The 26,224-nt window shown below is 45.4% G+C and overlaps 2 protein-coding genes across 11 annotated transcripts in view; one reads left to right on the forward strand and one right to left on the reverse strand.

Moving 5' to 3' along the window:
* The window catches only part of Inpp4a (inositol polyphosphate-4-phosphatase type I A), a 131,713-nt gene extending 115,352 nt beyond the window's left edge, over positions 1-16,361 (forward strand). For 5 of the 10 annotated variants that reach the window (XM_021719593.3, XM_078028510.1, XM_078028511.1 and 2 more), the window contains 3 exons: positions 1,429-1,541; positions 4,213-4,367; positions 8,950-11,708. In XM_021719593.3, the coding sequence (XP_021575268.2) occupies positions 1,429-1,541; positions 4,213-4,367; positions 8,950-9,130 (449 nt within the window). In that variant the 3' untranslated portion in view covers positions 9,131-11,708. Of the gene's footprint in view, positions 1-1,428; positions 1,542-4,212; positions 4,368-8,949; positions 11,709-13,827 lie in introns of those variants that run through there. The other 5 variants (XM_078028508.1, XM_078028513.1, XM_078028509.1 and 2 more) reach the window with 1 other exon arrangement.
* A 3,582-nt stretch (positions 16,362-19,943) lies between these two features.
* On the reverse strand, positions 19,944-26,197 carry Coa5 (cytochrome c oxidase assembly factor 5). The gene is made up of 3 exons (XM_005339606.5): positions 25,972-26,197; positions 23,315-23,398; positions 19,944-21,154 (listed from the first exon to the last, which is right to left on the reverse strand). Exons 1-3 carry the CDS (start codon positions 26,068-26,070, stop codon positions 21,113-21,115), a joined length of 225 nt encoding a protein of 74 aa, XP_005339663.1. The 5' UTR covers positions 26,071-26,197; the 3' UTR covers positions 19,944-21,112.
* Between the last annotated feature and the right edge of the window lie 27 nt (positions 26,198-26,224).

Raw genomic sequence — 26,224 nt, forward strand, 5'->3', positions numbered from 1 at the left:
TCTTCCCCTGCTCTATGTGGATTATCTAATCTGATCCTCACAGCAGCCCTGGGAGGTGGGTGTTGGTCTGGCGTGCACCTAGAGATGAGGACCTGAGGAAGGAGGGTGAGTCTCCCAGGAACCATGTCAAGCCAGGGGGACAGGCCATGGACTAGGGGTTCAGCACATCAGCCAGGAAACCAAGACAGTGAGCGGGGAGGAGAGACCAAGGCCACTAGAGGCTGGGCAGCAGGTGGGAGCAGACAGCTTGGTCTTAGAAAAGGGAGCTCTGTGTTTTGGAGCGTTGGCAGTGTGGTATTGCTGAGGCCCCAGAGATGTTAAAGTGGACTGAAGAAGAAAGCCAGGGGCGGGTGCACAGGAGCAGGGCAGGAAGCTGGGGAGCATTGCCCAGGTACCCTTTTGTTTCAGGGAGAATCATGATCGGGAAGGCTGATGCTGGAGCCCCTGCAGCCCAATGTCCCCCAAGCCCTTGTGGTTTGCTGGTGGGCAGCTGTTCACTGGGAGGCCAGGCGGAGGCTGCAGCTGCTTGTGGCGGGTGATTATAGCCAGCCTTATCTTCTGGGCTTCTAAGGCCTCTGTCCTAGACAGAGCTCTCACAGGCAGGAGGCTTCTTCCTGTTTCTCTGGTTCTGCCCAATGCCCTAAAGGAAACAATCAGCAAAGAATCCTGGTCCCCTGGGGTGTGGTGGGAGCTGTATGTGTATGGAAGGGTTAGATCCTGGAGGCCATGGACTTGGTTGATTTTAGGACTCAGGCTCTGTTGATCTGAGGTTCTGCTGACCTGAAGCTCACTGTTTGTCTTTGGTAATCCCAATGGTGAAGATCCTAGAGGGCCTTCAAGAATGGTTGCAGTTTCTTTGATTTTTGTCAGTCTCAGGCTACTTAGATGAGACCATCTGACAGGTCTTTGGGTTCAGGGGGCCTTGGAAGGGACTGCCGTGGTGGGAGGGGAGGCTGTTAGAGCAAGGAGCGGCTCCTAGGTCTTTCAGAAATGTGTTCCTCCAGGTGTGTGCGGAGGTCCCCTGGGGGAGGCTGCACTTTCCAGACTCCCCCAGGGTTTCCAGGCTGCGCAGTGGTCTATACACCCTGGCTCAGAGGTTTTCCGTCCTTGGCAGAGGTTCTGGAGACTACCTGGACCATCCTCACTCCTTCCTAACCACCTCCCTTGGAAGAGGTACTGGGGCCATGGTACCCCACAGTTCCTTAGCTTCTGCTCCCTAGCCCCTTGGGAGAGCTCAGAGGAGATAAAGCAACTGCCCTTTGAAGGTGACACTAATGTCACAGGGAAAGAAATCAAGGGCTTGCCATGTCCAGTTGCTCGGCACCTTCCTCCCTTCTTCTTTGGCTCTGAATTGGTCATTTTCCCACATCCTTGGCAGCAGCACCCTTGGTATGGCTCCTACTCCCACAGACTCCTCTTACTTTCCAGGTCTACCTCGATCCCGAAGTCAGACCTGTCTGCCAGAACTGCTGCGGTTTCTGGGTCAGAACGTCCATGCCCGGAAGAATAAGAATGTGGACATCCTCTGGCAAGCTGCTGAGGTACTTGCTGTGGTAGGAAAGCAGTTATAGCCACACCTGCTACCAAGCGTCATAGCAAAAATAATGATGGTGGGAATCTGAACCAGAGTGGAGCGAGCAGATTCCTCCCTAAGGATACAAAGAAAGTAACTGAACGTGCTCTGAGACTCTGGGAGATGCTGAACGTTGCCTTTGAGTTGGTTGCATTAGGGCTGCCAGGACACTGATAAGCTTGAGCCAGTCTGTCCTGGGGGCATGGAGCCAGGCTGCTGGCAGGCAGCACCTTCAGAAGCCTACACAGTGCATACCACCTCAACCTCACCACCTCCTTTGGCTTGTAATGGGTTTGAAGAGAGACTGTGATGGACTCTCAGCTCCCTTTAAATAGTCCTTGCCTGTATTGCCATTCTGATCGCAGTTCTCCAAGTACTTACACTGCAAATATGTTTTCATAACTTTACTTGTGGAGTTCCAAGTCACTGCTTTGGGTCTAGGTCTCAGAGCAGTTTCCTACTTAGTCACTCAATTCACTTCTGATGAGGTTGTGAGTTTAATTCAGGTTGTGGCAGCATAACCCGCCCAGCCCTGGAGCTCAGCGGGAGGTACCAAGTTTCCCAGAGCTTCTCTTCTTTGGATCATATTTCTTTTCATTTCTGTATATGAGCAGAGTCTCTGGCTAAAGAGCTGGAATACCTTGAGTCAGGTGTGACCCTTCAGTTCATAGAAGGGAGACTTGGCCAGAGCCCAAGGGCTGGCTGATGGCCCTCTGGGCTAGCAGCCTGGCACTGCAGGTGCATTGTGGACATGCACGCCAGCTCTGGATGCACCGCCTCTCCAAGTGCCATTTAAATGGTTTTGGAGTCTATTTAGAGTTCCAGCTTATGCCTCATATTTGAGTCATGAAGTCAACAATCTATAGGATGTAGTGAGCTCACCAAGTTCAAGTTTATCCTTACTTTGTCAATTATGACTTCAGAATTTGTGTTTTACCCTTGCTAGTTTTGGGTCACTTTGGTCTTTTTTTTTTTTTTTTTTTTTTTTAACCTTAAAAGAAGCCTTTTTTTCCTGATTGTCTCATCTGAACCAGGACCTTGACTATTTGCCTTTCTCTGAACATGTTTCTTAAGGCTTCACTGTTTTTATGTCAAGTGGTTTTTGAGGGCTGGAGAGGCAGGGGCAGCACTGTTTCCAGGACAGTCAATGATAATTCTGATATTTTTCTGGAGTACAACAGGTAACTGAGAGCCCACCATTGTATAGTTTAGGTGATCTTTCACTAAATGCTAGACCTGCTCTCACAGTACAGTATCTGGTACAGGGTCACAGGCCCTTATCTAAACTTCTTGTGACCAGATATTTTGAAATGCACAGATTTTTCAGATTTTAGGGCAGTAATACGGTGCAAAGTTGTATACACATGTATAATATACCTAATACATATGTGCATATAAATACAGCCATCCCAGGCACTGTGGGGGATCAGTTCTAGGGCCCCTTGCAGATACCAAAATCCAAGGATGCTCTGCTGAGTCTCTATATAATATAAAGGGTGTGGGATTTGCATAGAACCTGCACACATCCTCCTGTGCTCTTTGAATCATCTCTAGGTGACTTATGACACTGAGTACAGTGTGAACACTGTGCAGATGGTCATGACCAGGAAAAAAGTCTTCATGTTCAGTACAGAGGCAGTTTTTCTTTTGGTATTTTTGATTCGCAGTTGATTGACTCCCCAGATGCAGAACCCGTGTATACAAGGGCCCACTGTGCCTTATTGTTCTTGGGGGAGTCTGGGGCAGCCCCATAGAATCATTTATATTTCCTCATTGAGAAGTATGAACATTCATATAAAAAGTATAAATACTCTCATCAGCTCAGGTCTGGTTAAACTGCTAAGAGAGTCTGCCATAAACTTAGAAAGAAAAAAAGCCTCTTTCCTCTTTTAAAGCTGACTGGACTTGGGGATGTGAACTTAGGACTTTATCTTCTGGTGCAAAGGAAGTGCCCTCAGTGTTCTTCCCACTGGGAGAAGAGGTGCAGAGTGACCTGTCCCAGTCTGGGGCTACCCTGCTCCACCCAAGTGACTGAGCAGTCTGGGAGGGATCTGTTGGTGTCTGACCCTGTGCCCAGGACCCTGAGGGAGGTGGGAGTGGAGAAGGGCCTGTGGTTGGAGGTGGCTCCTCTGGGCTGTTCCCCTCTGTGTGGGTAAAGGAGAGCTGAGACCAGTGGGTCTGTCCCTGCCTTCCCGAGGCCTGGAAACCTGGCCAGGAACAAGAGACCCTGTGAGTGGCTCTGGCCTCCCCTGTGTGGTCATCTTCAGTGCTTTCTCTGCTTGGGGGCTGGCAGTAAAGGGCTAGACATGCCAGGAAGGTCCCAGGATGGCTTGGAAGGGGACAGCTGGGAGGGTCGAAGAAGAGCAGTAATACTGCAAGAGGGAGGAAAGCTGGGCTTGGGAGGAGTGTCCCATGGGAGAGGACAGGAAGAGAGCACTCAAGGAACAGGAAGGCACCATGAAGACAGAGCCTTGGGGCAGCAGGGCCTCCAAGTGGCGCCTGTTTGCAGGTGACTTGGTTCCTGTTGCTGGGACTGGGCATGGAGCTACCCTGCCAGGCTTGTGGGGAGCCCCCTTGGAAGCAGATATGCTCCCCTTTGCAGTGTCCCCTCCTCAGCACAGCCTGCTTCCTGTTGGCAGATCTGCCGCCGCCTTAACGGGGTCCGGTTCACCAGCTGCAAGAGTGCCAAGGACCGCACAGCCATGTCAGTGACGCTGGAGCAGTGCCTGATCCTGCAGCACGAGCACGGCATGGCCCCGCAGGTCTTCACGCAGGCCCTAGAGTGCATGCGCAGGTGAGTGCAGCTGCGGGCCGCTTGCCCGCCCTTCCCTGTGTAAGCTGCAGATGAGCCGCGCCTGGCCGGGCCCGCACCCGCGGACACCTACTAGACACCTACTAGAGTTTGACCACTGGTCAAACCATTGGCCCTGTCAAATTCAGGCAGCATTCTTGTTCTCATAAGGTGATGGGGAGGAGCTGCCATCTTCCTGAGCAGGACTGCACTGAAATGCAGAAGGGCGGGCAATTAAGGAGGAGGGACACCTGTGGCATCCCCAGGCCACCTGCCTGACTGTAGGTGGGACTTGGGGCCTGTGCTTTCTCTGCAGGCCTCTTCTGTTTCTGTAGGGGACCCTGTGCGTGGCTCTGGCCTCTGAGTGGGTCATCTTCAGTGCCTTCCACATGTACATTATGTGTTTCCAAACTTGGGTGAAGAGACACGTCTGCAGGTTGCACTGGTTTGCTCTGCTTCCTCTTGAGCAGTGGGCACAGTTTGCTTTTATGAGCAAAGTGTCCAGTGAGTGTTTTATGGTGACAGTTGTCAGTGTGTCCTGGCCACGTCCCCCTAATGACGTCCTGATTCTGAGGCAGCAGGCGTATTTGCAGAATGAAACCCAGAACTCAGACTGTCCACTGTTGATCGATGCCTTGTTTCAAGCACTGCTGGGCAGCCCTACCTCACATACCAAAAGAAAGGATAAGAAACCTGGCTTTCCTGTCTCCTTCGATGTAGTCACCAATGCTGTTAAAGTCTCGTTTCCAGCGGTCACTTCTACTGAATGTTCTGTATCATTTGTCCTCTCACCAAATTCTTTAAAGTGTTCGATTCTCTTATCCTTTCTGTATGTTTCTGACATTTGACCTTCTCACAATAATGCACAAAAGTGATGCATGAGCTCTTGCCTCTTGAGGACAGCATTTTGTAAAAATAGCATCATTTTGTCTAAGTTCATCTAAGCCTCTGTTAAGGTCAGTCCATCTCTCCATCCCTTGCCCCTCAATGGAGAAGCAGTGGAGATTCAGATAACCCCTGCTTGGGAGCACTTTAAAAAAAAAATTAAAAAAAAAAATTTTGATCAAGGACATGTGTTCAGGAGCTTCAGGGTCCTTCAGGCTCCACGTCCATCCAAGGTGACCTGGTGTTACAGCCTGGTAGCCATCCCGCACTCCAGGAGCTGTGGGGTGCGGGGGGAGGGCACAGGAGCTGGAGTCCTCTGCCAGTGGAGAGGCAAGGGAGAGCCAGACAGGGGCCCTGTGCTGTGGAGGCCAAGCCCAGGTCAAGTCTACTGAGTAGGTTGTTACAGTCCCAAATTAGGCCTGTTGCTCTCCAGTTTTGAGCTTGTGAGCAATTTCAGCAAAACCAACAATCCATTCTGACTACATCTGAGCATCAGGGTCTCAGGAGACCAGGGAAAAAGTGACCCCCAGAGAGAGACCCGGTTTAACTTAAGGGCCTGCCAAGCCCTATACCTGGGAGGGCCACCCCGCCCACCCCAAGGCCACTTGGGGCTTTTCGTGCAGGACAGCTATTTTATTTTGGTTTTTGTGCTGGGGATTCAATCCAGGACTTCAAGCACACTAATAAGCATACACCAAACCACTGAACTACATCCCCAGACCAGGATAGTTATCACAAACTTTAAGCACACTAATAAGCGTATGCTATACCACTGAGCTACATCCGCATTCCAGGATAGCTATCACAACTATTACAGCACACAAAGCAATTTCTATAACTCTTAATCACATAAGTAATTGATAGTCTTAGTAGGAAAATTAGAAAACACAAACACACAGCCTGCAGAACCCTCTATACCTACTATTAACCAATAGCCATGTTAACAACTGAGATACATTCTTTAGTATGGATGGATGGATAGATGGATACATTGAGTTGGTTAATGCACACCTTGGTTAATTAGTCCCTAAATAATACACAAGCCAAATACACTCATATGCACAAACAAATGCAGTTATATGCACAGTCTACCCATTTTTTTTTTTTTTTTTTGGTACCGGGGATTGAACCTGGGGGAACTTAACCACAAAGCCTCATCCCCACCCCATTTTTTATATATTATTTTAAGATAAGGTCTTGCTAAGTTGCTGAGGCTGGTCTTGAGCTTTGCAATCCCCCTGTTTCAGCTTCATGAGTCAGGTGTTACAGGCCTGGCCACCACCCCTGACTATAGACTACTTTTTTTCATTTAATTATTGTGAGCATTCTTTTCAGGTTAATAAATATAGATCTTATCCCTTTTAACACATCATGATAAATCTAATTTTTTATTGACTATTTAAGGTGCTTATGATTTGACAGCATTGTAAATCAACAGTGCAGTGAATATCCTTATATATTTTCCTACCTGCATTTTCCAAGTTGATTTTTTGAAATATTTCGTTGTTGATGATAGACCTTTATTTTATTTATTTATATGTGGTGCTGAGAATTGAACCCAGTGCCTCACACGTCAGATAAGCGCTCTACCACTGAGCCACAACCCCAACCCCCAAATTGATTTTTTAGGTTAAAAAGCATAAATCTTTGTGAGGATTCTCAGTAGTTTTAATACCTGTTGGCAAGTGGCTCCCAGACCAGTCATACTTCTGCCCAGGGTTGGTGCCCACCCACCACCCTCATTGAGAACTGTGATCACTGCCCTTGTTCCCAGCACTTCAGAGACTGTAGTCAGGGTGCCTCTCTCTACTCCTGAGGGGACCTGAGATCCTGAACAGAGATGGACCCTCTTCAGAGGGGATGGGTGCCACTCCTTTGACCTTCCTCTGCTTCCAGTGACAGATGTCTTTTTAAATTTTCATTTTTTCTGAATTTTCTAAAATCTCTACAGTGAACATGACCTACTTTAATAATTATTTAAGAAGTCTTAAAAATAAAACAGAGCGCTGACCCTGCAGTGTGTCAGGCTCTCACAGGCAGCGAGTGTCCCAGGCATTTGTTCTGAGTGACACTGCCATGCCTGACTCTGATTGCTGATCGTTCACTGTGGAGGAGACATGTACCTGTTAGCTGACTGCAAGCCTGAGTGCTGCGTTGCTAGCTGGCATCTGGCTCTGTGATCCCCAGCACCCTCAGCTCACCTGAGAGCCCTGAGAAGGCAGTGACAACCTCTGTGCCCTTAAGTAGAGGGAGCTCTTTGGTTCTCTTGCTCCCTCCCTCACATTTTACTAGGTGGAATAGTGTGGCATGCGAATGTGGGGTGCAGGGGGAGCAAAGCTGACACCCACTGACTCCTGGAGACTGAGGGTGGTGGCCAGCACTGTGCTTAAACGTCCAGTGACAAGCTCTTTCCAAAAAAGACCTGATCTGTAGTGTTTCTCACTTTTTGTGGCATAATAACTCTACCGGGGCCCATTCAAGCCTTGAGTGTGGCACCAGTGACCACAGAGCTGGGAGGAGAGTCACACACTCAGTTCTTGGAGCCTTGGGAATGCACAGCACACACCAGCGGTGTTCCTCTGTGCCCACTGGGGCTGGAACCCTTACACAGCAGGCCTTCCTGAGCAGCCACAGTGACCCAGCAGCCTGTACTGGCAGGAAATGAGACCACTAGCCAGTGCCGGCCAGGAGAGCATTCCCTGCCAGGACAGCACATCCCAGCAGGGCCTCCCTAGGAAGCTCAGAAGACTCAGCTTAGGAGAGGCCCTGGCCCTGGGCCTCCTCATCTCCAGATGGATGCTCCCAGCTGCCTGCTCTGCCCTGGGGCCTCTGGCTCTGTACTGTTGCTACTTGGTGGACGTGGATGTGGCTGTGGCTCTGGAGTCTGGTGTCCTAGGTGCCATCTCATCTCGGTGCATTTCTTTTTCATGTTTTTGGATTGAACCCAGCACCAGCACCTTGCCAGTGCTATACCCCTGAGCTAGTCCTTCACCTCCAGTCCCCGGTACATTTCTTCTTCAGCACAAAAGGGGGAAAGATAAAATTTCTATCGTGGGATTGGACTTCCTTCTCGGGAGTCAGCACATAAAACAGATGTGTGCAAACTGGAGGCACCATCGCTCAGGCTCTGCCACTGCTTCGCCTGCGACAGGGTGGGTCTGGGGAGGACGTTCCTTTGGAATCTTGGGTAAATGGTTTTTGTTTGTGCAGTTAACCAAGAGACAGCTTTGGCCTGCTGTGTCATGCCAGCTGATGCTCAGGCATCTGTGAGAAGGTCAACCCCCATGGTTCTTCATGTTCAGCTTGCGTCTCAGAAATGCCCGTCTGCAGCATGTGGGGCATGGTGGGCGGCATGGAGCTGTGCTTGGCCAACCGAGAGAGGGTGAACATGGAAAACCATTGTTTCAACCTACATGTGTTTATTTTCAGTAAACTGCAGTATTTTTTCTTATTTTCACTTCTCTTTCTCTCCTTTCTTTTCCCGTAACTGTGCTGGTTTTGTTTGGTCCTCCTTTCATCCCCTCTCTGATATCATTTTTTCTTTCTGTTGTGGCTCCATTCCATTGTTTCCTTTTGTTTTATATTTTGGTTCTCCTCTTTTTTCCCATACTTTTGGGTAAAATCCATCGCACGTGTCTCTTTTTTCTTTCTTCCTTTCCTTTTTTCTTTTCCTTTCTCCCAAACTTTTTCCTTTTCACAGCATTGGAACACGGGAGGTAGTCACCCAGAAGAACTTGAGCGGCCTGGTGCCCATCCGAGACTTAAGGCTAGACCCCAGCCTCCTCTGTTCCATTCCTTTATTAGCTCTGAGCCCCAATTTACTGATTGTGTGGCTCTTTCTGAGCATAGCATACCTGGTAACCAAATTGCGTTGCAAATGAATATCATTATGAAAAATTAATAAGTCACAAGAAAAACAAAAGTGCCCGAATATGTCCAGCCACCGAGTACCTAAATGGACAGAAGGAAGGTGTCAGAGCGTGGTCTGCCAAGAAATATCTCATGCCTTACAGTTTGACGTTTTGTCTTCTCAACTGTAAATACCTGCCAAATTATTTCATCAAGAGGACTTGTTCATTTAATCACATAACGTCTTCAGTGCTTGTAACATGTTCTCAATGGTACCCTAACGTTCCTGCGTTAATCTAGCTGGCTTGCAATTACTTGTACCAGATCTCTTACCCTCTGCTGTAAAACTATTTATTACCTGTACATCTCAATGTGCCCTATTTCCAAGAGAAAGGAGTTCTGTCTGGAAATATTTGTATATTTGATACTATTCTTTAAGTGTACTGCAAAACTTTCCTTTCCTTTTGAAAAAAATGAAAAGACATATATAGATGCTTTATAACTGGCTCATCTAGTTAACCTATTTAATAGGACATGTACTTTCTGCTTTCATTTCAAAGCGTAGTCCCTGGATTATAGTAGCAAACAGTTTGCAGAATCCTAACATCTCCTTGCTTGTGTTTATTATTTTTGATTGGGGTAACAGGCTGTGACCACAGAACACTTTGTACCAAGTCAGGCACATGAAGATTACGTACTGCACGAGACTCAGGTTCATCTTGACTCTTTAAATTCATTAAAACTGGCTCCAAGAATTCATGCACAGAATAACAAAAGGCCATTAAAGTCACATACATTTATTTTTCTTGAGATACCATTTTTCATTTGTAAAATGATATCTTTAATTCCAAATTGAAATTCAGAAAGCTTTTCTCTCTTACTAATCAAATATGGTTAATAATGAACAAAAACTAATCAAAGGAAAATTACCAAAAAATGAAAGTCTAACTTTTGGTCAGTTGTGGCGGATGGAGCTGAGAAGAGAGGTCACTGTGGTTTCTGGTTGATTTTAACATGCAGTGTCCCTAAAACAGTATGTTCAACGTGTGGCAGGAGATTGATGTCACATTTATAAAGGTGACCACATAAATCTGGGGAAATTCCACATGCCCTGTGTAAGAAACAGTGGCTTCTCTCTTATCCAGTTCATATCATATTGTGCTTCTGGTTTTGCTCCTCCAGCATTGGAACACGGGAGGTAGTCACTTCCCCATATGCTGTGTTTTTTGCCACTCTGGAAAAACTGGGTTGAATTAGAGAATCTGGCTTTCCCAGAACTTTAATGCCTTGGTGCACACAAATCCAGTTCACCACAGAAGCTGGCCTCTCTCTCTCCTCTCTCCAAGACTTCCAGCCCTTACTCTGGGGCTTCTCTGAATTGGCATCAGCCCGGAGTTGCACACTAGGAAACACAGAAGTAGTACAAAGGCCAGAATCCAACTGATACAATGTAAGACCATCTTTATCACAGCCCAAGGATGCCCTTCTTTCTAGACCCCCCCAGCACTGGCAGGATTCCAAGGACATGTGTCACCTCTGTCACACCATGGGAGAGTTCATTTGTCTCCTGGAATAAGTATGGTTCCTTGCATCCTCCAGTGGAGGTTCACTGCCTGCCAGCTGAGGGGTGGTGTTGTGCTGTAGCACACTGACACTATTCACTAGGCAGTGTCCTGCCGGTCTGTGCTTCTCTGGAAGGTGTTTGATGCTTGCCCTCTTTTGCCTCAAGGTATGTACTTCAGCTCTCTAAGGCCATTTTATTTGCTTCATTTGAAAGTGGGAAAATGGACCCCACAGCCTCCTGTTCCCATCTGGGCCATGCATCCTGATGCCCGTGGTGGCAGCCCACGCACACGCCTACCTCCAGGGTGGGGCTAGTGGCCGGGCGGAGAGGAGGGAGGCCCTCTTGACTACACACAGCACCCTCCCTCTCGCAGAGCCCAAGTGCTCTATGGCACCTTGCAGGGGCTCCTCTCGGAACCCCACTTCACAGCAAAGGGGAGCTGTGGTGGCCAGAGGACCCCTCTGAGGGGGCCTCCAGGACAGCAAGGCCTGATCCTCGCCAGCCATGGTGCCAGCAACACCTTCCTGTCCAGCACAGGCGTGGCTGTTGGGTTAAGAGAGAGAGAGAATGGAAGGAGGAGAGGATGGGGTGTTCCATCTCCTCCAGTCGCTTCCAGGAGCCTCCAGTCATGGAAGACTGATCCTAGGAAGCACCGTGACACCAGTCTAGGCAGGAGGGGAAGCTAGCTTGTTTTCTTTCAGGATGCTCTCCTTTTATGCTGAATTTTAAATGTCACTAAGGCTTTTTGCTCATGAAATCAGGCCAAATACATTTCAAAATCTTGTCTGCTTTAGTGAGAATCAGGCCGGATGGAGCAGGGATGGGGTTTGGTTCAGGACAGAGGAGGCACTGCCATGGGTGATGCTTCAGAAGCAATCCAGTGCCGAGGCACTGAAGCATCGTAGGCGCCAGCCACCCAGACCTCGGCATTAAGTCATCCCTCTGGAATCAGAGAACCACACTCAGAAGCAGTTCCCACCGGGGGGTGCCAGTTCTTTCAACTAGTGTGACTGACACTGTTTATTCTGGGGGCTCGTTCAAGCCAAGATCTTAAAAGATGGGCATACTGTCCTCCCACAAGGCAACTCCCCATGTCTGATGTGGAATCGCTGAGGCTCTGAGGTCTCCAGATGAGTTCTGAGGTACTGATCCCTACTGGAAAGGGAGGCCAGTGGTTCCCTTAAAATTAATTGTCATGTAGGGTTTCCATCCAAATCCTTGAAAATTAATAACTTGCTGGTAGGATTTTAAAAATCATGTAGCTTCAGAATAATTAATACCTCTTGTTAAAATCCATCCCAGATCATCTCAGCATACGCAGCCCTGGTCCCCAGCTTTAGTGCCAGCTTATGGAACTAGCAGATCACATGGTGACCATTGACAGTATGTTACTGTCAACCAGATCAGCCACAGCAGCCAGATTTTATAAATGCAAATACTTGGGAGAAAAAATTTGATTTATAACTAAATTGAAATGACAGTATAATCTTGATTATAATTTCATGTATAATCTGTTCAGCCAGCTAAACCAGGGGTTAGCTCCTTTCACATGTAAATACACGAGAACATAAAAGTTCCCAAATTTTCTTCCTGTTCCTCAAGGGAGTTTGGCATTTACTAGTGACAGGCAGTTTTTGAGATGTTTGTATGTTTCTATGTAAATGGAGAAGCCATATCTGAAATAGTCCATTAACGTAAGAGCTTCCAAAGGTTAACGGATATTAACTGTGTAGGAGCCTACAGCTTCTGCTTTAAATAGAATTATATTTTTCTGTGATTTCTGAATATTATACAAACATGATCATTATTTACTCTGGGGACCCTGCTCATGTGGCCCAAGTGTTCAGCTTAGATCACACACGTCCAGCTGAGGGCTTGAGGCTTTGGGACAAGGAAGCACACCCGAGTCACTTTGTTAGTTAAAAGAATCAAGTGGATTCTTTAAAAAAAAAAAATACTCAAGTTTATCTTTTGAATAAAAATTACTATCTTACCAAAAACTCTTTTACATGTTCTTGATAATGAGACTGTCCTTTTCACTTACAAGGCTTGAGCAATTGCCACTGATATTTTTTTAAATGCATGACATAATGGTCTTCATACAATTTGAAGTATTTTTTTTAAATCACTGTTTCTTTGTAACTGCAAATTTTACATCTCATAAGGGGAATTTTATACTAAACTTGATAACTAGTTGATTTCATTGCCAATGTTAGAACAAGGTAACAGTACCAAGTCACACTGTGCTGTGGGAAGCCGTTTCATTCAGAATTGCTTCTGCCTATTAATTTTATGTCTGCACCAGGACCTTTCCCAGAGAATTCCCCTGAGTTCTTCCAATGAGAATGTGAGCCTGCCTTGCCCATGCATCCTCCGGGCACCATCTGTTTTGTTAGCAGGTTGCCATGACAACCTGCCATCGAGAGCAGCCCGAAGATGATGCTGGTACTGAGTTCTCTAGGGAAGGACACTGTGGCTCCCTCTGGCACCTGAAGTGCCCACAGTGAGGGCAGTCTACCCAGAGCAGGCGGCTGGTATCACCAGGTGACCTCAGTGGAGTCACTCTGCCCCAGCCCCGGTAGCCGTGCAGTGCATGGCCCGTGTGGTCCCTTTACCCTAGAACAGCTGGCCCCTAGGTGGAGGTGGGTGTCAGGACAGCCTTCTTAGCCAGATGGCTTTGCTACATACTAGATTGATTCTGCAGGGAAAATCAGCACTTTGCATTTGATATGATTATGACTGTTGTTAACATGCAGAAGTGCAGCTCATTAAAGACTTTGGTAAGAGGAGGAGGAGTTCTTGTCCCATTTAATTTGCTATGTGACGCAGCCTTTGAACCATGAATTATGATAGAACCCAGATAACTAGGCTTGAGATACAGGATGAGATATTAACTTAAAAATAATTGCTTCCATTTGGGTACAGCACTGCATTAGAAATGCAAAACTCCCAGCCCCTTTTAGCATGTATCCATCTCTGTGCTTCTTAGTTGCCTTGTTCAGAAACCTGCCATCTTCTGTGTGTATTTGTCGTAGACGAGTCCAGCACCCATTTAAATTAACTTTTTTTTTAATGCTATGAAAATGATTCATTTCATCTTAGTTTAAGTCTTTTCTTTTTTCCTTTTTTACTGCTGTCATTTCTTGTGCTTGTTTTTTTCCCCAGTGAGGGTTGTCGGAGAGAAAATACAATGAAGAATGTTGGAAGTCGCAAATATGCATTTAATTCCCTGCAGCTGAAGGCTTTCCCCAGGCATTACAGGCCTCCCGAAGGGACTTACGGCAAAGTTGAGACGTGAGCACGGTGTCCTCTCAATAGCTGTTACAGGATAAATGTGGGTACCCTCTAGTGTTACACATGAATTCTTCAAGAAGACCTGAAGGATTGGTTTTTATTTTTGTGTTTTTAAAATATTTCACTAAAGAGTCTATGGAGCATGTTTTTTTCCGTTGGAATCCATAGGAGGTAATGTGTGGCTCAGTAGTGGGGATAGTGACCAGCACCCAGTTAATTAGCCTCCAGCTGTCACCACCTGGTAGCCGTCCACAGCTACCTGTAAGCCTCCAGCTAGGTTTGTCTGGAATGCCAGAAGACTTTTTCAGATGCCCACGTAGGCACTGCTCACCTAACTTATTTTTCTACTGAGTAACTTAGAAGTGAGCATTGAATTATAATCTACTTTAAAAAATCTGAATGTAAAACAGTAAAACAATCAGACCCCAGGCAGAAAAATAAATGTTAACTCATATTTTGGGGAAAAGACGCTAGTTGTTCTCATGCAGTGAGGACGGCGGCTCCAGTGAGTCACCTGCGCCACCACCACCTGGGAAACCCAGAGGCGAAAGACCAGTCAGCCCACCTGAGGTCAAACTCCATGAGGGCACCCCTGCCAGGGAGCCCACACCTCGGGCCACTCTTCTCTCCGTTCTACACAAGCTCCAGAACAGGTGACGCTTGAGACATGAAGCTAGCAGTGAGGTCCCTGTCACCGTCCCTGTTGTAGGCTCTGCTCCTAGGGCCCACAGCACACATCTCCCTTTATTACCCAACTGAGGACCTGAAACGTGGTGTGTCTGATGTCTGAGGAACAACACTCCAGTGGGGAATTGGGGACTGTAGAGTAGTGGATACCTGCATATTCTCAGATTTTGCGGGATATCCTGTAGGTCTTCTGCGAGACAATACAATCATGTCTGAATATCTGACAAAGTGTTTTACTTTTAGGTTTGCAATAATTGTTACTTTCCTCTTCTCATTCTGTTATGTAAGATGACTATTGAGAAACAGTTGAAAGTATCTCCTCAAATGAGATTTTGAAAGGGATTTATGGGCCAGGAAACTTAGGAATTTCATAGAAATTATGTCTTGTCATCTTATAAAAGGTGACGATGAGTCTTTCTGCACTCAGCAGAGTTGTTTTTCTTTGGGAGTTTATGTGTTTTATCGATTCTGTTGTTTCTCACAATTATGTTTACATGTTATTTAAGAGGCTGTAAAAGAAATATATATGGCACATATTAATGATTCTGATTCTAATGATTTGTAAACACCTTGGAAATAAGTCTAGATATATTCTTGTCTCCTTAAGAAATGTCCAATAGAGTCACTGGGCCTGGGTCACTGAGGCACAGGCAGGACCAGTCCTTGGCAGGGACACAGAGGAGTGGGCATAAGGTAGGGTGGAACTGGGTGACCCTCTTGGCCTTTCCTACTCAGAAGTCAGGTGCTAACAGAGCTCGCTGTCTCCTGGTGCCAGCGGGGAGGGAGAAGTGAGCTGGTGTGTGGAGGACACTAATGAGGGGTGCTTGTGGCTGACTGCCCCTCCCTCGATGCTAGTTCACAGTAGAGGGAGAGTGGCAGAGAAACTCTTGTCCACCAACCCCCTACACAGGTGGCTGTTCAGCTAGCATCAGATTCTCCTCTTTAAGTATCACTCCCTATTCAAAGGCACCCTCTCCACCATTTCATTTAATTTGTAAGTTTTTAGTTCCATTCTTTCTCATTTCAACCTTTTGAAAAACTTTGTTTTTCTTTTAATTAAATGTTACCCATATTGTTTTCTGCCCTTCTTTTTGTCCAAAGAGCATTAACTATCTGCATTTATAAAGGGACTATGGCAAATGTTGACTCATCTGTCAGCAGTTTTGCGTGTGGCACCTTTATGTGAATTTTTTTCCCAAGTTCTGCTTTGTGTTATGGGTCGTCATAACTCTAAGGAGATTCAGGCATCAGGATCCTCTCTGGAGGCACTGTACCCGGCTCCCAGGGGCATCTCTGCACAGCCAGGGTGCCAGCAGCTGGAGGAGGAGGAGCCCAGTGTTGCTGTGCGGGGCAGGCGCCATTACAGGTCACAACGCAGCAGCATTCCACCCACTGCACCTCCCCGATCCACTTGGAAGAGAAATGTCCAGATGTGGGACAGTTGGAAATGTCACGGGGTTTCTGTCAGAGCTCCTGCAGCACAGTTGCCTTTAGTTTCCTTTGAAGATGTAAAAACATTGTATAATACAGTTTTGTCCCCACACAGTTGTACTTGCCAAGCTTAGTGCATTAAAATACTTTTATTTATTTGTTTTGGGCAGTATTAATATATAAACATACAGTTACTGTTTTATATATTCTTAGCTCATTCAAAGCCATGTATGCTGTAAATGTGCTAGTCCTTAGAATGACAATAAACCACTGACAAGAACACAGAACTTGGTCTTGCCTCATTCTCCTGTGTTGAAAAGACTCGTTGTACAGGACCCTTGTTGCCGGCCACTGCATTGAGTACCACACAAGACTCATTCTTCAGTCTCATTTTCATTTAATTTGAAGCAGAGGGGCAGCAGGGTATGGGGTTAAGAGCCTGGACGTCAGCAGCAGACAGCCCAAGGTTCTGCTCCTCACTGGCTGGTGACTTGGAGCAGATTTCTTGACATCTCTTATGTACGTTACGGTCACCTTCCCGCCGGCAGACATGGCTCATTGCCGTGTGACTTGCTGAAATACTGGTGGCTCCTGGTTGCTCCCTCACCAGGATGGCCGCCTGCAGCTCCACAGCTGCTTCTAGGAACACAGCCCAGGGGTCTCTCAGGTAAGCTCCCAGTAACAGAAGCGTCTGCGCAAGGAGAATTTAAACTCCCAGAAAGAGAAGCCGCTGACTTTCCCCTTTATTCTCATTCAAGCTGGAAACGACATCATTCAATGCCTGTTTCTTGGATTAGTGGGAACATCAGACACTTTTTATACTTTCACTGATGTTCATGTTTTTGCAATTCCGCTTGCCAACTGTCTGTCGCCTGTTACAGATTTTTCACACCTGATGGTCAGCCGTCTTGGCTTTGCTATGGGGGAGGTATGCAGAAGCTGTTATGTAGTCGTGTGCCTGTCTTTCTGCTTGATGCTTATTCTAAACACGTCTTGGACTCATTACTACAGGTGACACAGATGGGCAGCCACATCTTTGCCTCTGAAGTAGAGTGTGGCCTGTGTGCACTGTGGGCCTGGACTTGCGTCTGCTGGCACTTGCATGATCCAGTCGATACATGCTTGGATACTACTCGTGCTTTCTGCCTTGGCTTTCTTGCCTCAAGATGATGTTTTCAATATTCACCTGCTCTTATTTCCAGTATTTTTTTATTCCATTGAATTCTTAGATTAATCCACCTGGAATTATTTTGGCACAAGGCATATGCTGTATTTGAATTTGCTAAGATCAGAGTGACTCCTTCCTCTTGGCCAGCCTGGCCATGTCTGGATGTACTGCTGAGCTCCCGGGGTGGCCCTTCCGGCCAGCACCATCTCCAGCCATGCCCTCACAGAAGGCTCCATCTGGAGTAACATGAACTCCTATTTTTGTGTCATATTTTCTTTCTTGTTTCCTAAAATGTCTCTCTTTTAGGCTGCTATGGGGTTGGTCTTGCAAGAAGCTCCCACAGGGCCCAGCTTTGCTGTGCATAGATGCAGTACAATTCCTGTCGAAATCGCATCAGCATTTTTTTTTTTCAGAAATGGAAAAATCCATAGGGGACCTCCAAAAGCCCCCAACTGGGCAATCTTGAAAAGGGACAAAGCTGAAGGTTTCATATGATTTCAAAACTTACTGCGAAACTGCAAGAATCACAACAGTGTGAAACTGGCTAGCTTAAAAACATATAGCTTGGTGCACTGGCGCACACCTGTAATCCCAGCTAATCAGGAGGCTGAGACAGGAGGATCACAAGTTCAAGGCCATCTTCGGCAACTTGGTAAGACCCTGTCTCAAAGTAAAAATAATAATAATAAGGGTAGTGATGTGGCTGTGGCAGTGGTAGAGCACCTCTGGGTTCAGACTCCGGTACTACAAAAATACAGATATAGACTAATGTAATAGAATAGTGAGCTCAGAAATTATCCCTGGCATATATGGGCAAATGTCTTTCCACAAGGGTGCCACACCATTCAATGGGGAAAAGGACAATCTTTTCAATAAATGATGTTGAGAGAGAGATTAGATATCCACGTGCAAAAAAAAAAAATAGTTAGACCCTTACATCATATACAAAAATCAAGTCAAAATCTAGTAAAGACCTAAATCCAAGAGATAAAACCATTCAAACTTCTAGAAAACATAGGGGGAGAGCTTCATTAGATTGGGAAATGATTTCTTCACCATGACACCAAAAAAGGAAATGACTCAATTTACAAATGGAAAAGGGACCTAAGGCCATTTCTTCAAAGACAGGAAAAGGGTCAACAAGCACATGAAACGATGTTGTCATCATTGCTGATTAGAAAAATGCAAACCAAAACATGGTGAGATGCCACTTCATGTCCCCTAGGATGGCACCTTTCAAAGAACAGAAATGTCAGTGTTAACAAGATGTGGAAAAGCTGCAGTCCCTGTGCGCCTCAGACAGGAATAGAGAACGGCATGGCTGCTGTGGAAAAACGCACGGCAGTTCCTCAGAACATCAAAGACAATCACTGATGCCCCAGCACCTCCATTGCTGGGTGTGTACCCACACTGGAGCAGGGCCCCTGGGACATCTGTGGACACATGTCCACAGCAGCTCAAAGGTGGGAGTGAGCAGGTGTCCACTGATGGACGAGCACATGAGCACGTGATATTGACATGAGCTGGAATATTATTTGGAATATTGTTTGGCTTTAAAGTGGGAGAAAATTCTGACACTACAACATGGCTGAACCTAGAGAACATTTGCTAAATAATGAAAGCCAGTCCAAAAAAAAAGACAAATATGATTCCATATTTTTTATTTTGGTGTATCTAAGAAACCACTAGTTAGTTTCTTAGATACACCAAAATAATAAATAAATTGCGATGCACCAATGTTAAAATCATGCTTTGAAGAGTGTCAATAAGAAAGTGAAAAGACAAGCTACAGTCTGGGAAAAGACATTGGCTAATTATCTTTGAAGGACTCGTATTTACACGTATAAAGAGCTCTTACAAATCATCAATAAAAAGACAAGGCAAATGAAAACTGGACTAAGGACCTGAGTAGACATTTCTCTGAAGATAACATACAGATGGCCAATAAACACAGAAAAACATGCCCAAATCATTAGCCATTTGGGAAATGCAAATCAAAATCCCAGTTGGATACTACTTCATACTCAGTAGAATGGCTGTAATCAAAATAAATAGCAACAACTGTTGGAGATGATGTGGAGATTGTTGAATATGTAAAAGGGTAGTGCAGCCACTGGGGAGAATTGTGACAGTTTGTCAAAATGCTAAAGTTGGAGTTCTCATACAATATTGTAATTCCACTCTGAGTTATATACTCAAAGAGAAATGAAACATGTCCATGCAAAACTTGTTCAGAGATGCTCACAGCATTAGTCACAGTGACACAAAATGGAAACAACCTAGTTCATCAGCTGATGAATGGATAAATAAAATGTGGCACCACCTGCACCACTGGATGTGAGGAGATAGATGCTGCACACAGATGAACCTTGGAAATATTACGGTAAGTGGAATAAAAAGGCACGGAAGGCCACATATTATATAATTCCATTTATATAACAGGTTCTGGATAGAGCAGCTTGTGGAGACCAGCAGTGTATCAGTAGTTGCTGAGGGAAGGGGAGTAAGGGAGATCTAACTGGTATGTATGTGTTTCTCTGGAGTGGTGGAAAGTTTTGGAAGAGATAGTGGTAATGGCTGCACACACTATGCATACACTAAAAACTACCAAGTGGAAATGGTGTAAGGGTGAATTTTGTAGTATCTGAACTTCTCCATTAAAGCTGTTATTCAACAAAGGTTTTATAAAATACTCCTTAAAGAGTTTATCAGAATTACATTTAATAGAAGTTGTAGCACTGTGGGGGGTGAGTAGCTCAGTGCAAGGCCTTGAGGCCCAGCCCAGCACTGCAATAACCAAGAAAGTTGTAGCACTTAAACAGGTATAAGGAGTCGCTGAAGAAATCCACCACCTTCCCTTCCCCAGTGAAAAGCAGCATACACAGCAGACTTCAGTGGCATTTTAGGGAATTCTCACAACTTTAGGTGAACCTAAAGTTTTATTTAAAGGTTTTGTCTCTCTTCTGTATTAAGTGATCCTGATAAAATTACCATAATCTGAAACTTGCACTTCATGTTTTCTGTATCTGCTGTCTACAGTACACGCTGGTTGTTTCCGTGTACTCAAAATCCCCCTTTCCTTCAAGGAAGAGGCCTGCCATTCCACCACTGGGATTCTGCTGGGAGTGGTCAGTCACAGTGCGGGTGACCCAGTGAAGACCAAAGTTCTTCAGTAGGATTTGATTTGTGGACCTTGGAAAGGGAAATTCACTTTCTCCTTTTTGAATAACAGATCTTAAGGATGTGAGCTTATAACTGATACTGGTCCTGTATGTGGAGAGGGTCACCCTAAAAATGAAACCAGGAAAGGGAAAATCAGTCAGAGATAGAAGAGTCCTTGGCAATACGGTGTGGGGCTTGGGATCCAGCTAGGCCCTATGGCAGATTTCAAAGTTCTGAGGTTTTACTTCAGCCTCAGTGAATCAATGCAAATAAAGCATTTCTTCTCCAAGGAACCAATTTATTCTAGAACTAAATAGAATAGATTAAATAAACTTTCTCAATAAACATCTTGTGGACAGCCTCCAGTGTCACATTGGTCCCTTCCAGATGTATAAATGGTATAATATGATTAAAGAGTCAGGTTTGAAAATAACAGTTTTTCCATTTCCTGTACTTTAGGAAAAATCTCAAAACACATTATATTCCAGGCCTATAAGTGTTCAATTAAACTTATCTTCTAAAAATAACTTAGATTCAGAGAAGCATTTGCTTTATACATATTCAAAACCAAAATTCATCCAATTTCTCCAGCGTTCCATGGAGGGAAAACTGGTTCAACCAAACAGATGTAGCAAAAATTATTTCCTATTGTGGCTTTTCTGTGGAAAAATCCTTTGGTGTTTTCATCTTGCTTTCAATGTAATGGTATCAATATCCTTTTCTTCCTCTGAATCTTGATCTGGCATCCAGCTGAAAATAAATGAACAATTTAATCAAATTTGATATGGTGTAATTAATTAAACACAACTTTGGCAAAGGGTGTCAGTCACCACATTAGAGAAATGAACCAGTTTCCAATAAAATCAAAAAGGCAATTGTCAAGAGCTACCAAGAAAAAAAAAATTATAAAGATGGCACTAAAAAGCAAGTTTCACTTCAAGGTGACTTTCTTCTTGAGTAGAATCCAAATTATATTTATCTTTTTCTTTAAACTAAATATACATTCAGCAAACCTGCCTTCATTAAGTTTTATTTCAGTTAATATTCAAATGTATATGAAATCTTTTTTTAAATATTTATTTTTCAGTTGTAGTTGGACACAATACCTTTGTTTTATTTATTTATTTTATGTGGTGCTGAGGATGGAGCCCAGGGCTTCACATGTGCTAGGCAAGCGCTCTACCACTGAGCCACAGTCCCAGCCCCTATATGAAATCTTTAAATCAATACCAACTGAGAAAAGGGGACAGAACCCTGAGAAACATTAAGACACAGTCATCTTGAGATCACAGATCCGTAATGCGCATAACCTCCTAGGCTGACAGCACGTTATTTGATTTAAGCTTCACAGAGATCCACTTCTTAACCGTGGTGGTTAGAGAAAATGTTCTGAAATCATACAACGAAGCTGCATGGAAGTCAACACCATTCCCCAGGAATTCCATAGGAAGGAATTATTTGGGAGATAGGCCTTATCTATGAGTCCAACATAGCCACCCTGGAACAGCCAGCCATTCATCCTTCTCAGCACAGCATAAAGTAGCTAAGAACAATATTTTCAAAGAAATAAAAATCTTTAAACCTGGGAATCATGATCAGGATGATTGGCTGCTCATACTGAGGAAACAGCAGATTCAAATTCTTGTCTCACCCTCAGTGGGACTTAAACTTCAGTCTTGAAACTAAGCAAAATTATCCATTATTTAAAGTTTATGTTCAAATGATTAGGTTTTGTCAAGTTTGTATAATGGCATTGCAGTCATGAAGAGTGACATGATTCCACTCACTGTGGAAGACTCAAGGAGGCACAGTCTTGGAGAGAGGGTGTAGGATCTACTAGTCTGCTAGAGACTTCCTTAGACGGTCTTTCCCAGTGTCAACTGAAGCTCTGCCTTGAACTGACAGCAATCAGAAGTACTTTCACTATTTAATCTATGATTAAAAATTTCTGCAGGGGAATTATGATTTCTGAATCTTTTGGAGATCCAAGCGTGAGCTTTCAGCAGGGAATTTTGGGGAGTTTACTGTTGAGTCATTTCATATGATTCCAGAGTACAATGCGTCGTTATCTCCTACTCTAACTATTCCTTATGATTCCTCAATGCTTGAAACATGCTTAAGTTCTTCACAAGTCAAAGGCTTGCATTTTATATGGGTAACAAAACCACGTGAGGCAAGGCAAAAAAATGCTCTGCCTAAAGGCAGAAAACTGACACTTGAAAGGAAAACAGAGTGTGGCCAAATTTAGTCTAACTTCACCCCCTCTGGATCAGATCTGCTGGCCGATGTCCTCAAGTTCTTTCACCTCTCATTTCCTTTGTGGACAAAGGGAAGGAACTTGCAATGTGCTTCAATAACAAAAGCAGGCTCAGTCCCCACTGCTGCCTTCTCTGGAGGCATGCTTATGTTTCCAACTTCATGCTTCTCTCTCCAAGAAAAGGCTCTCAGTTCCCAGTCCAAATCTCTCTGGATCTTTCAGATCAAAGAATGCTGGCCCAGAACCAAGTGGTCAGCAATGTGTGCTGGGCCAACATCCACGACCACCACTTCAGAATGCAGATAGACACTGACATTTTTCTCTGTCACCTAAGGCAGAAGGGCACACACCCTAGACCCTGTCTAACTGCCAACGACCTGGGTTCACTGACTTTTACCCACCTGTACTTGCCGAGATTCACACTTGGAGAAATTCATGAAGGTCAGTGACTTATCAGCATCATGACAGGATGTCAGAAAGGCTGAGGGCTTTCAAGAACCCTAACATTCAACTCACAGGATGAAGAAACGTGTACTTCCTTTTTTTCCAAATGATACCACGCTGCAACCTGTTGATGACTCTTAAGTCACTCACACATTTCACTCCAGTAGCTGACTTGTAACATAAGCTTTTAAAAATCTTTAGCCACTTACCATTGATCTTTTACACTCAAAAAATGAATACTTCAAAGCTTTGCAGTATCCTTCCTTCAAACACTGCCGAGGAGATTTTCCTTCCTGTGACAAATAAAACAGTATAAATGCCTAGGAATTTCACAAAGCAACTGTCCTTCTGAAAATAGTTATATTCAAAAATATTAAGAGGAAAACAGTTACATAGTAAATAGTTAATTCATTTTGACTATTGGTGCTTAGAGAGGAAGGGACAGAATGACAAAAATTGTCTAATTTGGAGGGGTTCCTGAGTTTTTGAAAACACTGGTTTTCCTTGAGGCTCTTTAATATGCTTATATAAAAATCTAGAAACTGGGATCTTCATCTCTTTATGGGTGAAAATTGTGAATTAGGCACCCTAAAATCAGAACATCATTAACTAAACACTTTCCATGGATGTTGATGAGGTAGGCTAGATGGCTCCCTCTAGGAAGATAACCCAGATTTCGCCTGCTCTGCAGAGGGATTTCCCCTCCAGATCTTGCCTCTCCAACCACTCCCCCAATGCCTGTTTGCCAGTGACAGTCACATTCCCCTGGTTTCCATTATGGAAAAAGCTACAGGGTACCATGTCTATGAACCTATTCCCAGAAACCGTGGCCACGTTTACTCCATGTCTCCCTAGGTCCTGGATTTCAACTATCATCTACATCAGTGAGTGGCAAAGTCTCCTGGCACCACTGTGTTCCTCCCCAAACTCTGAAGCAGTGCAGATGGGTGGTTCTGACCAAGTGGGGGTAGACAAAAGACTACCCCTCAAACCATGTCCAAGACGTTACCATGTTCACAAGCCTTCAACTCACATTGCTGGCTGCCTGGTGGAAAGATCCATCTAGATACACTAGAGCTGAAACGTTCATTCATCCCCTCCACTCCCAATGACAGACTAGTTATCCCTCAATATCCATTCTTCCTTTTTATCAAGCATGTGGCTGGGCTAGGTTTTCCAGTCACCTGTGCAGCTGGATGTGGTCATGGGACAAGTCCTAGCCATGGAATGTGTGGGAAACGCGTAAAACTTCTGGGTTGGTCCTTAAAGAGGCTTGCCCCTTTCACTCCCTAAGATTACAAGTCCTAATGATGTAGGATCGAGGCAATCTTGGACTATGAGAGTAACATCCTGTCTCCCATCGCAGGACTCACAAGCCTTATGATCAAGAATGTATGGGCCCAGGAAGACAGAGAAGCCACCCAGGCTTTACAGGCATATGAGCAAATGCCAGAATTTTCTACCTTATTTAAGCGACTATTGTGGGTCTCTGAAATGTTTGACCCTAAGATCAGTCAGTGCTCCCAAACATGCTGAGCCCAAGAGCCAACCTTGTGGTTGCCTCAACCATTTTGATCTCCCAGGAGTCATAAAACCCCAAGTCTACCCCAGAAATGACTTTTGAATCGCTTTCTCCTTGCCAGATTCCTGGAACTTACAGCCTTACCATCATTATCCTGAATTTCTCTGACCCCTCTATTTCCTTGACTCTTCCTTGACAGCTCCTTTAACTAAATATTCACTTGTGTCAAAATTCCTGCCAACATTCGTAAGATGCTGCAGGTGGTTAAAGATTAGCAAAAAGAGACTATACCACCCATCGGCCATATGATCAATTAACTTCTTTACTCCAGAAACTAAGGAACCAAAAATCTTTATGAAGTGGCCATACAGACTTGATACAGATCTCAGCAGTTTCCCTTGGTTTTGAGTCCCTGGTGAGGAATACTGTGTAGTGGGTGTCAGGGACACCACCCAAATAGATTGTTATGAACCTGCAAAGTTCAATGTTTTTCCCCACTACTGCCTTCTAAACTCTAGCTTTAGTTGCCATTTGGTATGATTTAAGATCCTCACTGGCTGCAAATACCAGTGAACAGAATATAAATTGTGACTCAAACACTGATAAAGGGTAGATGTCCATTTGTGGGCAGCTTTCTGAAATGACACCCCCTAAAGCAAAGATAATTGCACACAACTGATGGCCCTCTCATAGGTCCTGTTATTGGAAGAAACACCTGTGGGCTTTACTTGGGCTCTAAACCAGAACCCAGGTTCTAGGTCAACTTTGAAGCTCACTGTCTGTCTCAATGATCTCAGATGGGGTACTGAGAAGACTGGTGACTTGTGAGGGAAGAATGTAAGGAAATATACAAAATGTTGAAAATATTGAGCTGCTTCATTTACAAGTTCACACCTGGGCACACAGAGCACTTCAACTCAGAAACAAATTCAAACCAACACATGATAAATATAACAAGGGATCAGGCACGACTGAGCACAGGCAGGAGAAACTACTGGCCAGATCAGCGTGAGACTATGGAAGTCTCTTAACAATTTCGAGGAAGCAAAAAACCTGTCTCCTCTATGTCTCCAGAACTGTGCGGGATACCAGCCTTCAAAAAGTTTCGTGAACCGAAACCGCTTATTATTTACAAAAGCCCAAGGGGCGGGCATCGTATCTCCCTCTCCACGTGGGCGGGGAGTTGAGGCTCTGAGAGCTCGGGGGATCTGCCCACGAGGACAAGCTGGTGTTGTGCCCCACACCCTGGACAGGACCGCCACCGCGGGCCGACTGGGAGGCCTTCGCCGAGCCCAGCCACAGGTTGCAGGCGCGGTCACCACCCAGAGCGCCCGGCCGCGCTACCTGGAGCACACAGTCCGACTGCAGCAGACAGGCGCCCAGGTCCTCCTTCACGCCCGTGCACGCGCCGCCCTCCGGCTTGTCCTCGTAATAGCGGGGCATGACGGCGCCTCCCGCGCGCAGCGGCGCGACCCTCTCGGTGCTCAACCCCTACCACCTGGCTAGGTGCGAGCGACACCCCAAGCGGAAGGCACCGGAAGATACTACAACAACTTCCGGAAGGTCTTCCCCGGTTGGGCGGAAGACACTACGAGTC

This window comes from Ictidomys tridecemlineatus, chromosome 12 (genome assembly GCF_052094955.1).
Source record: "Ictidomys tridecemlineatus isolate mIctTri1 chromosome 12, mIctTri1.hap1, whole genome shotgun sequence".
Lineage (NCBI taxonomy): Eukaryota > Metazoa > Chordata > Mammalia > Rodentia > Sciuridae > Ictidomys > Ictidomys tridecemlineatus.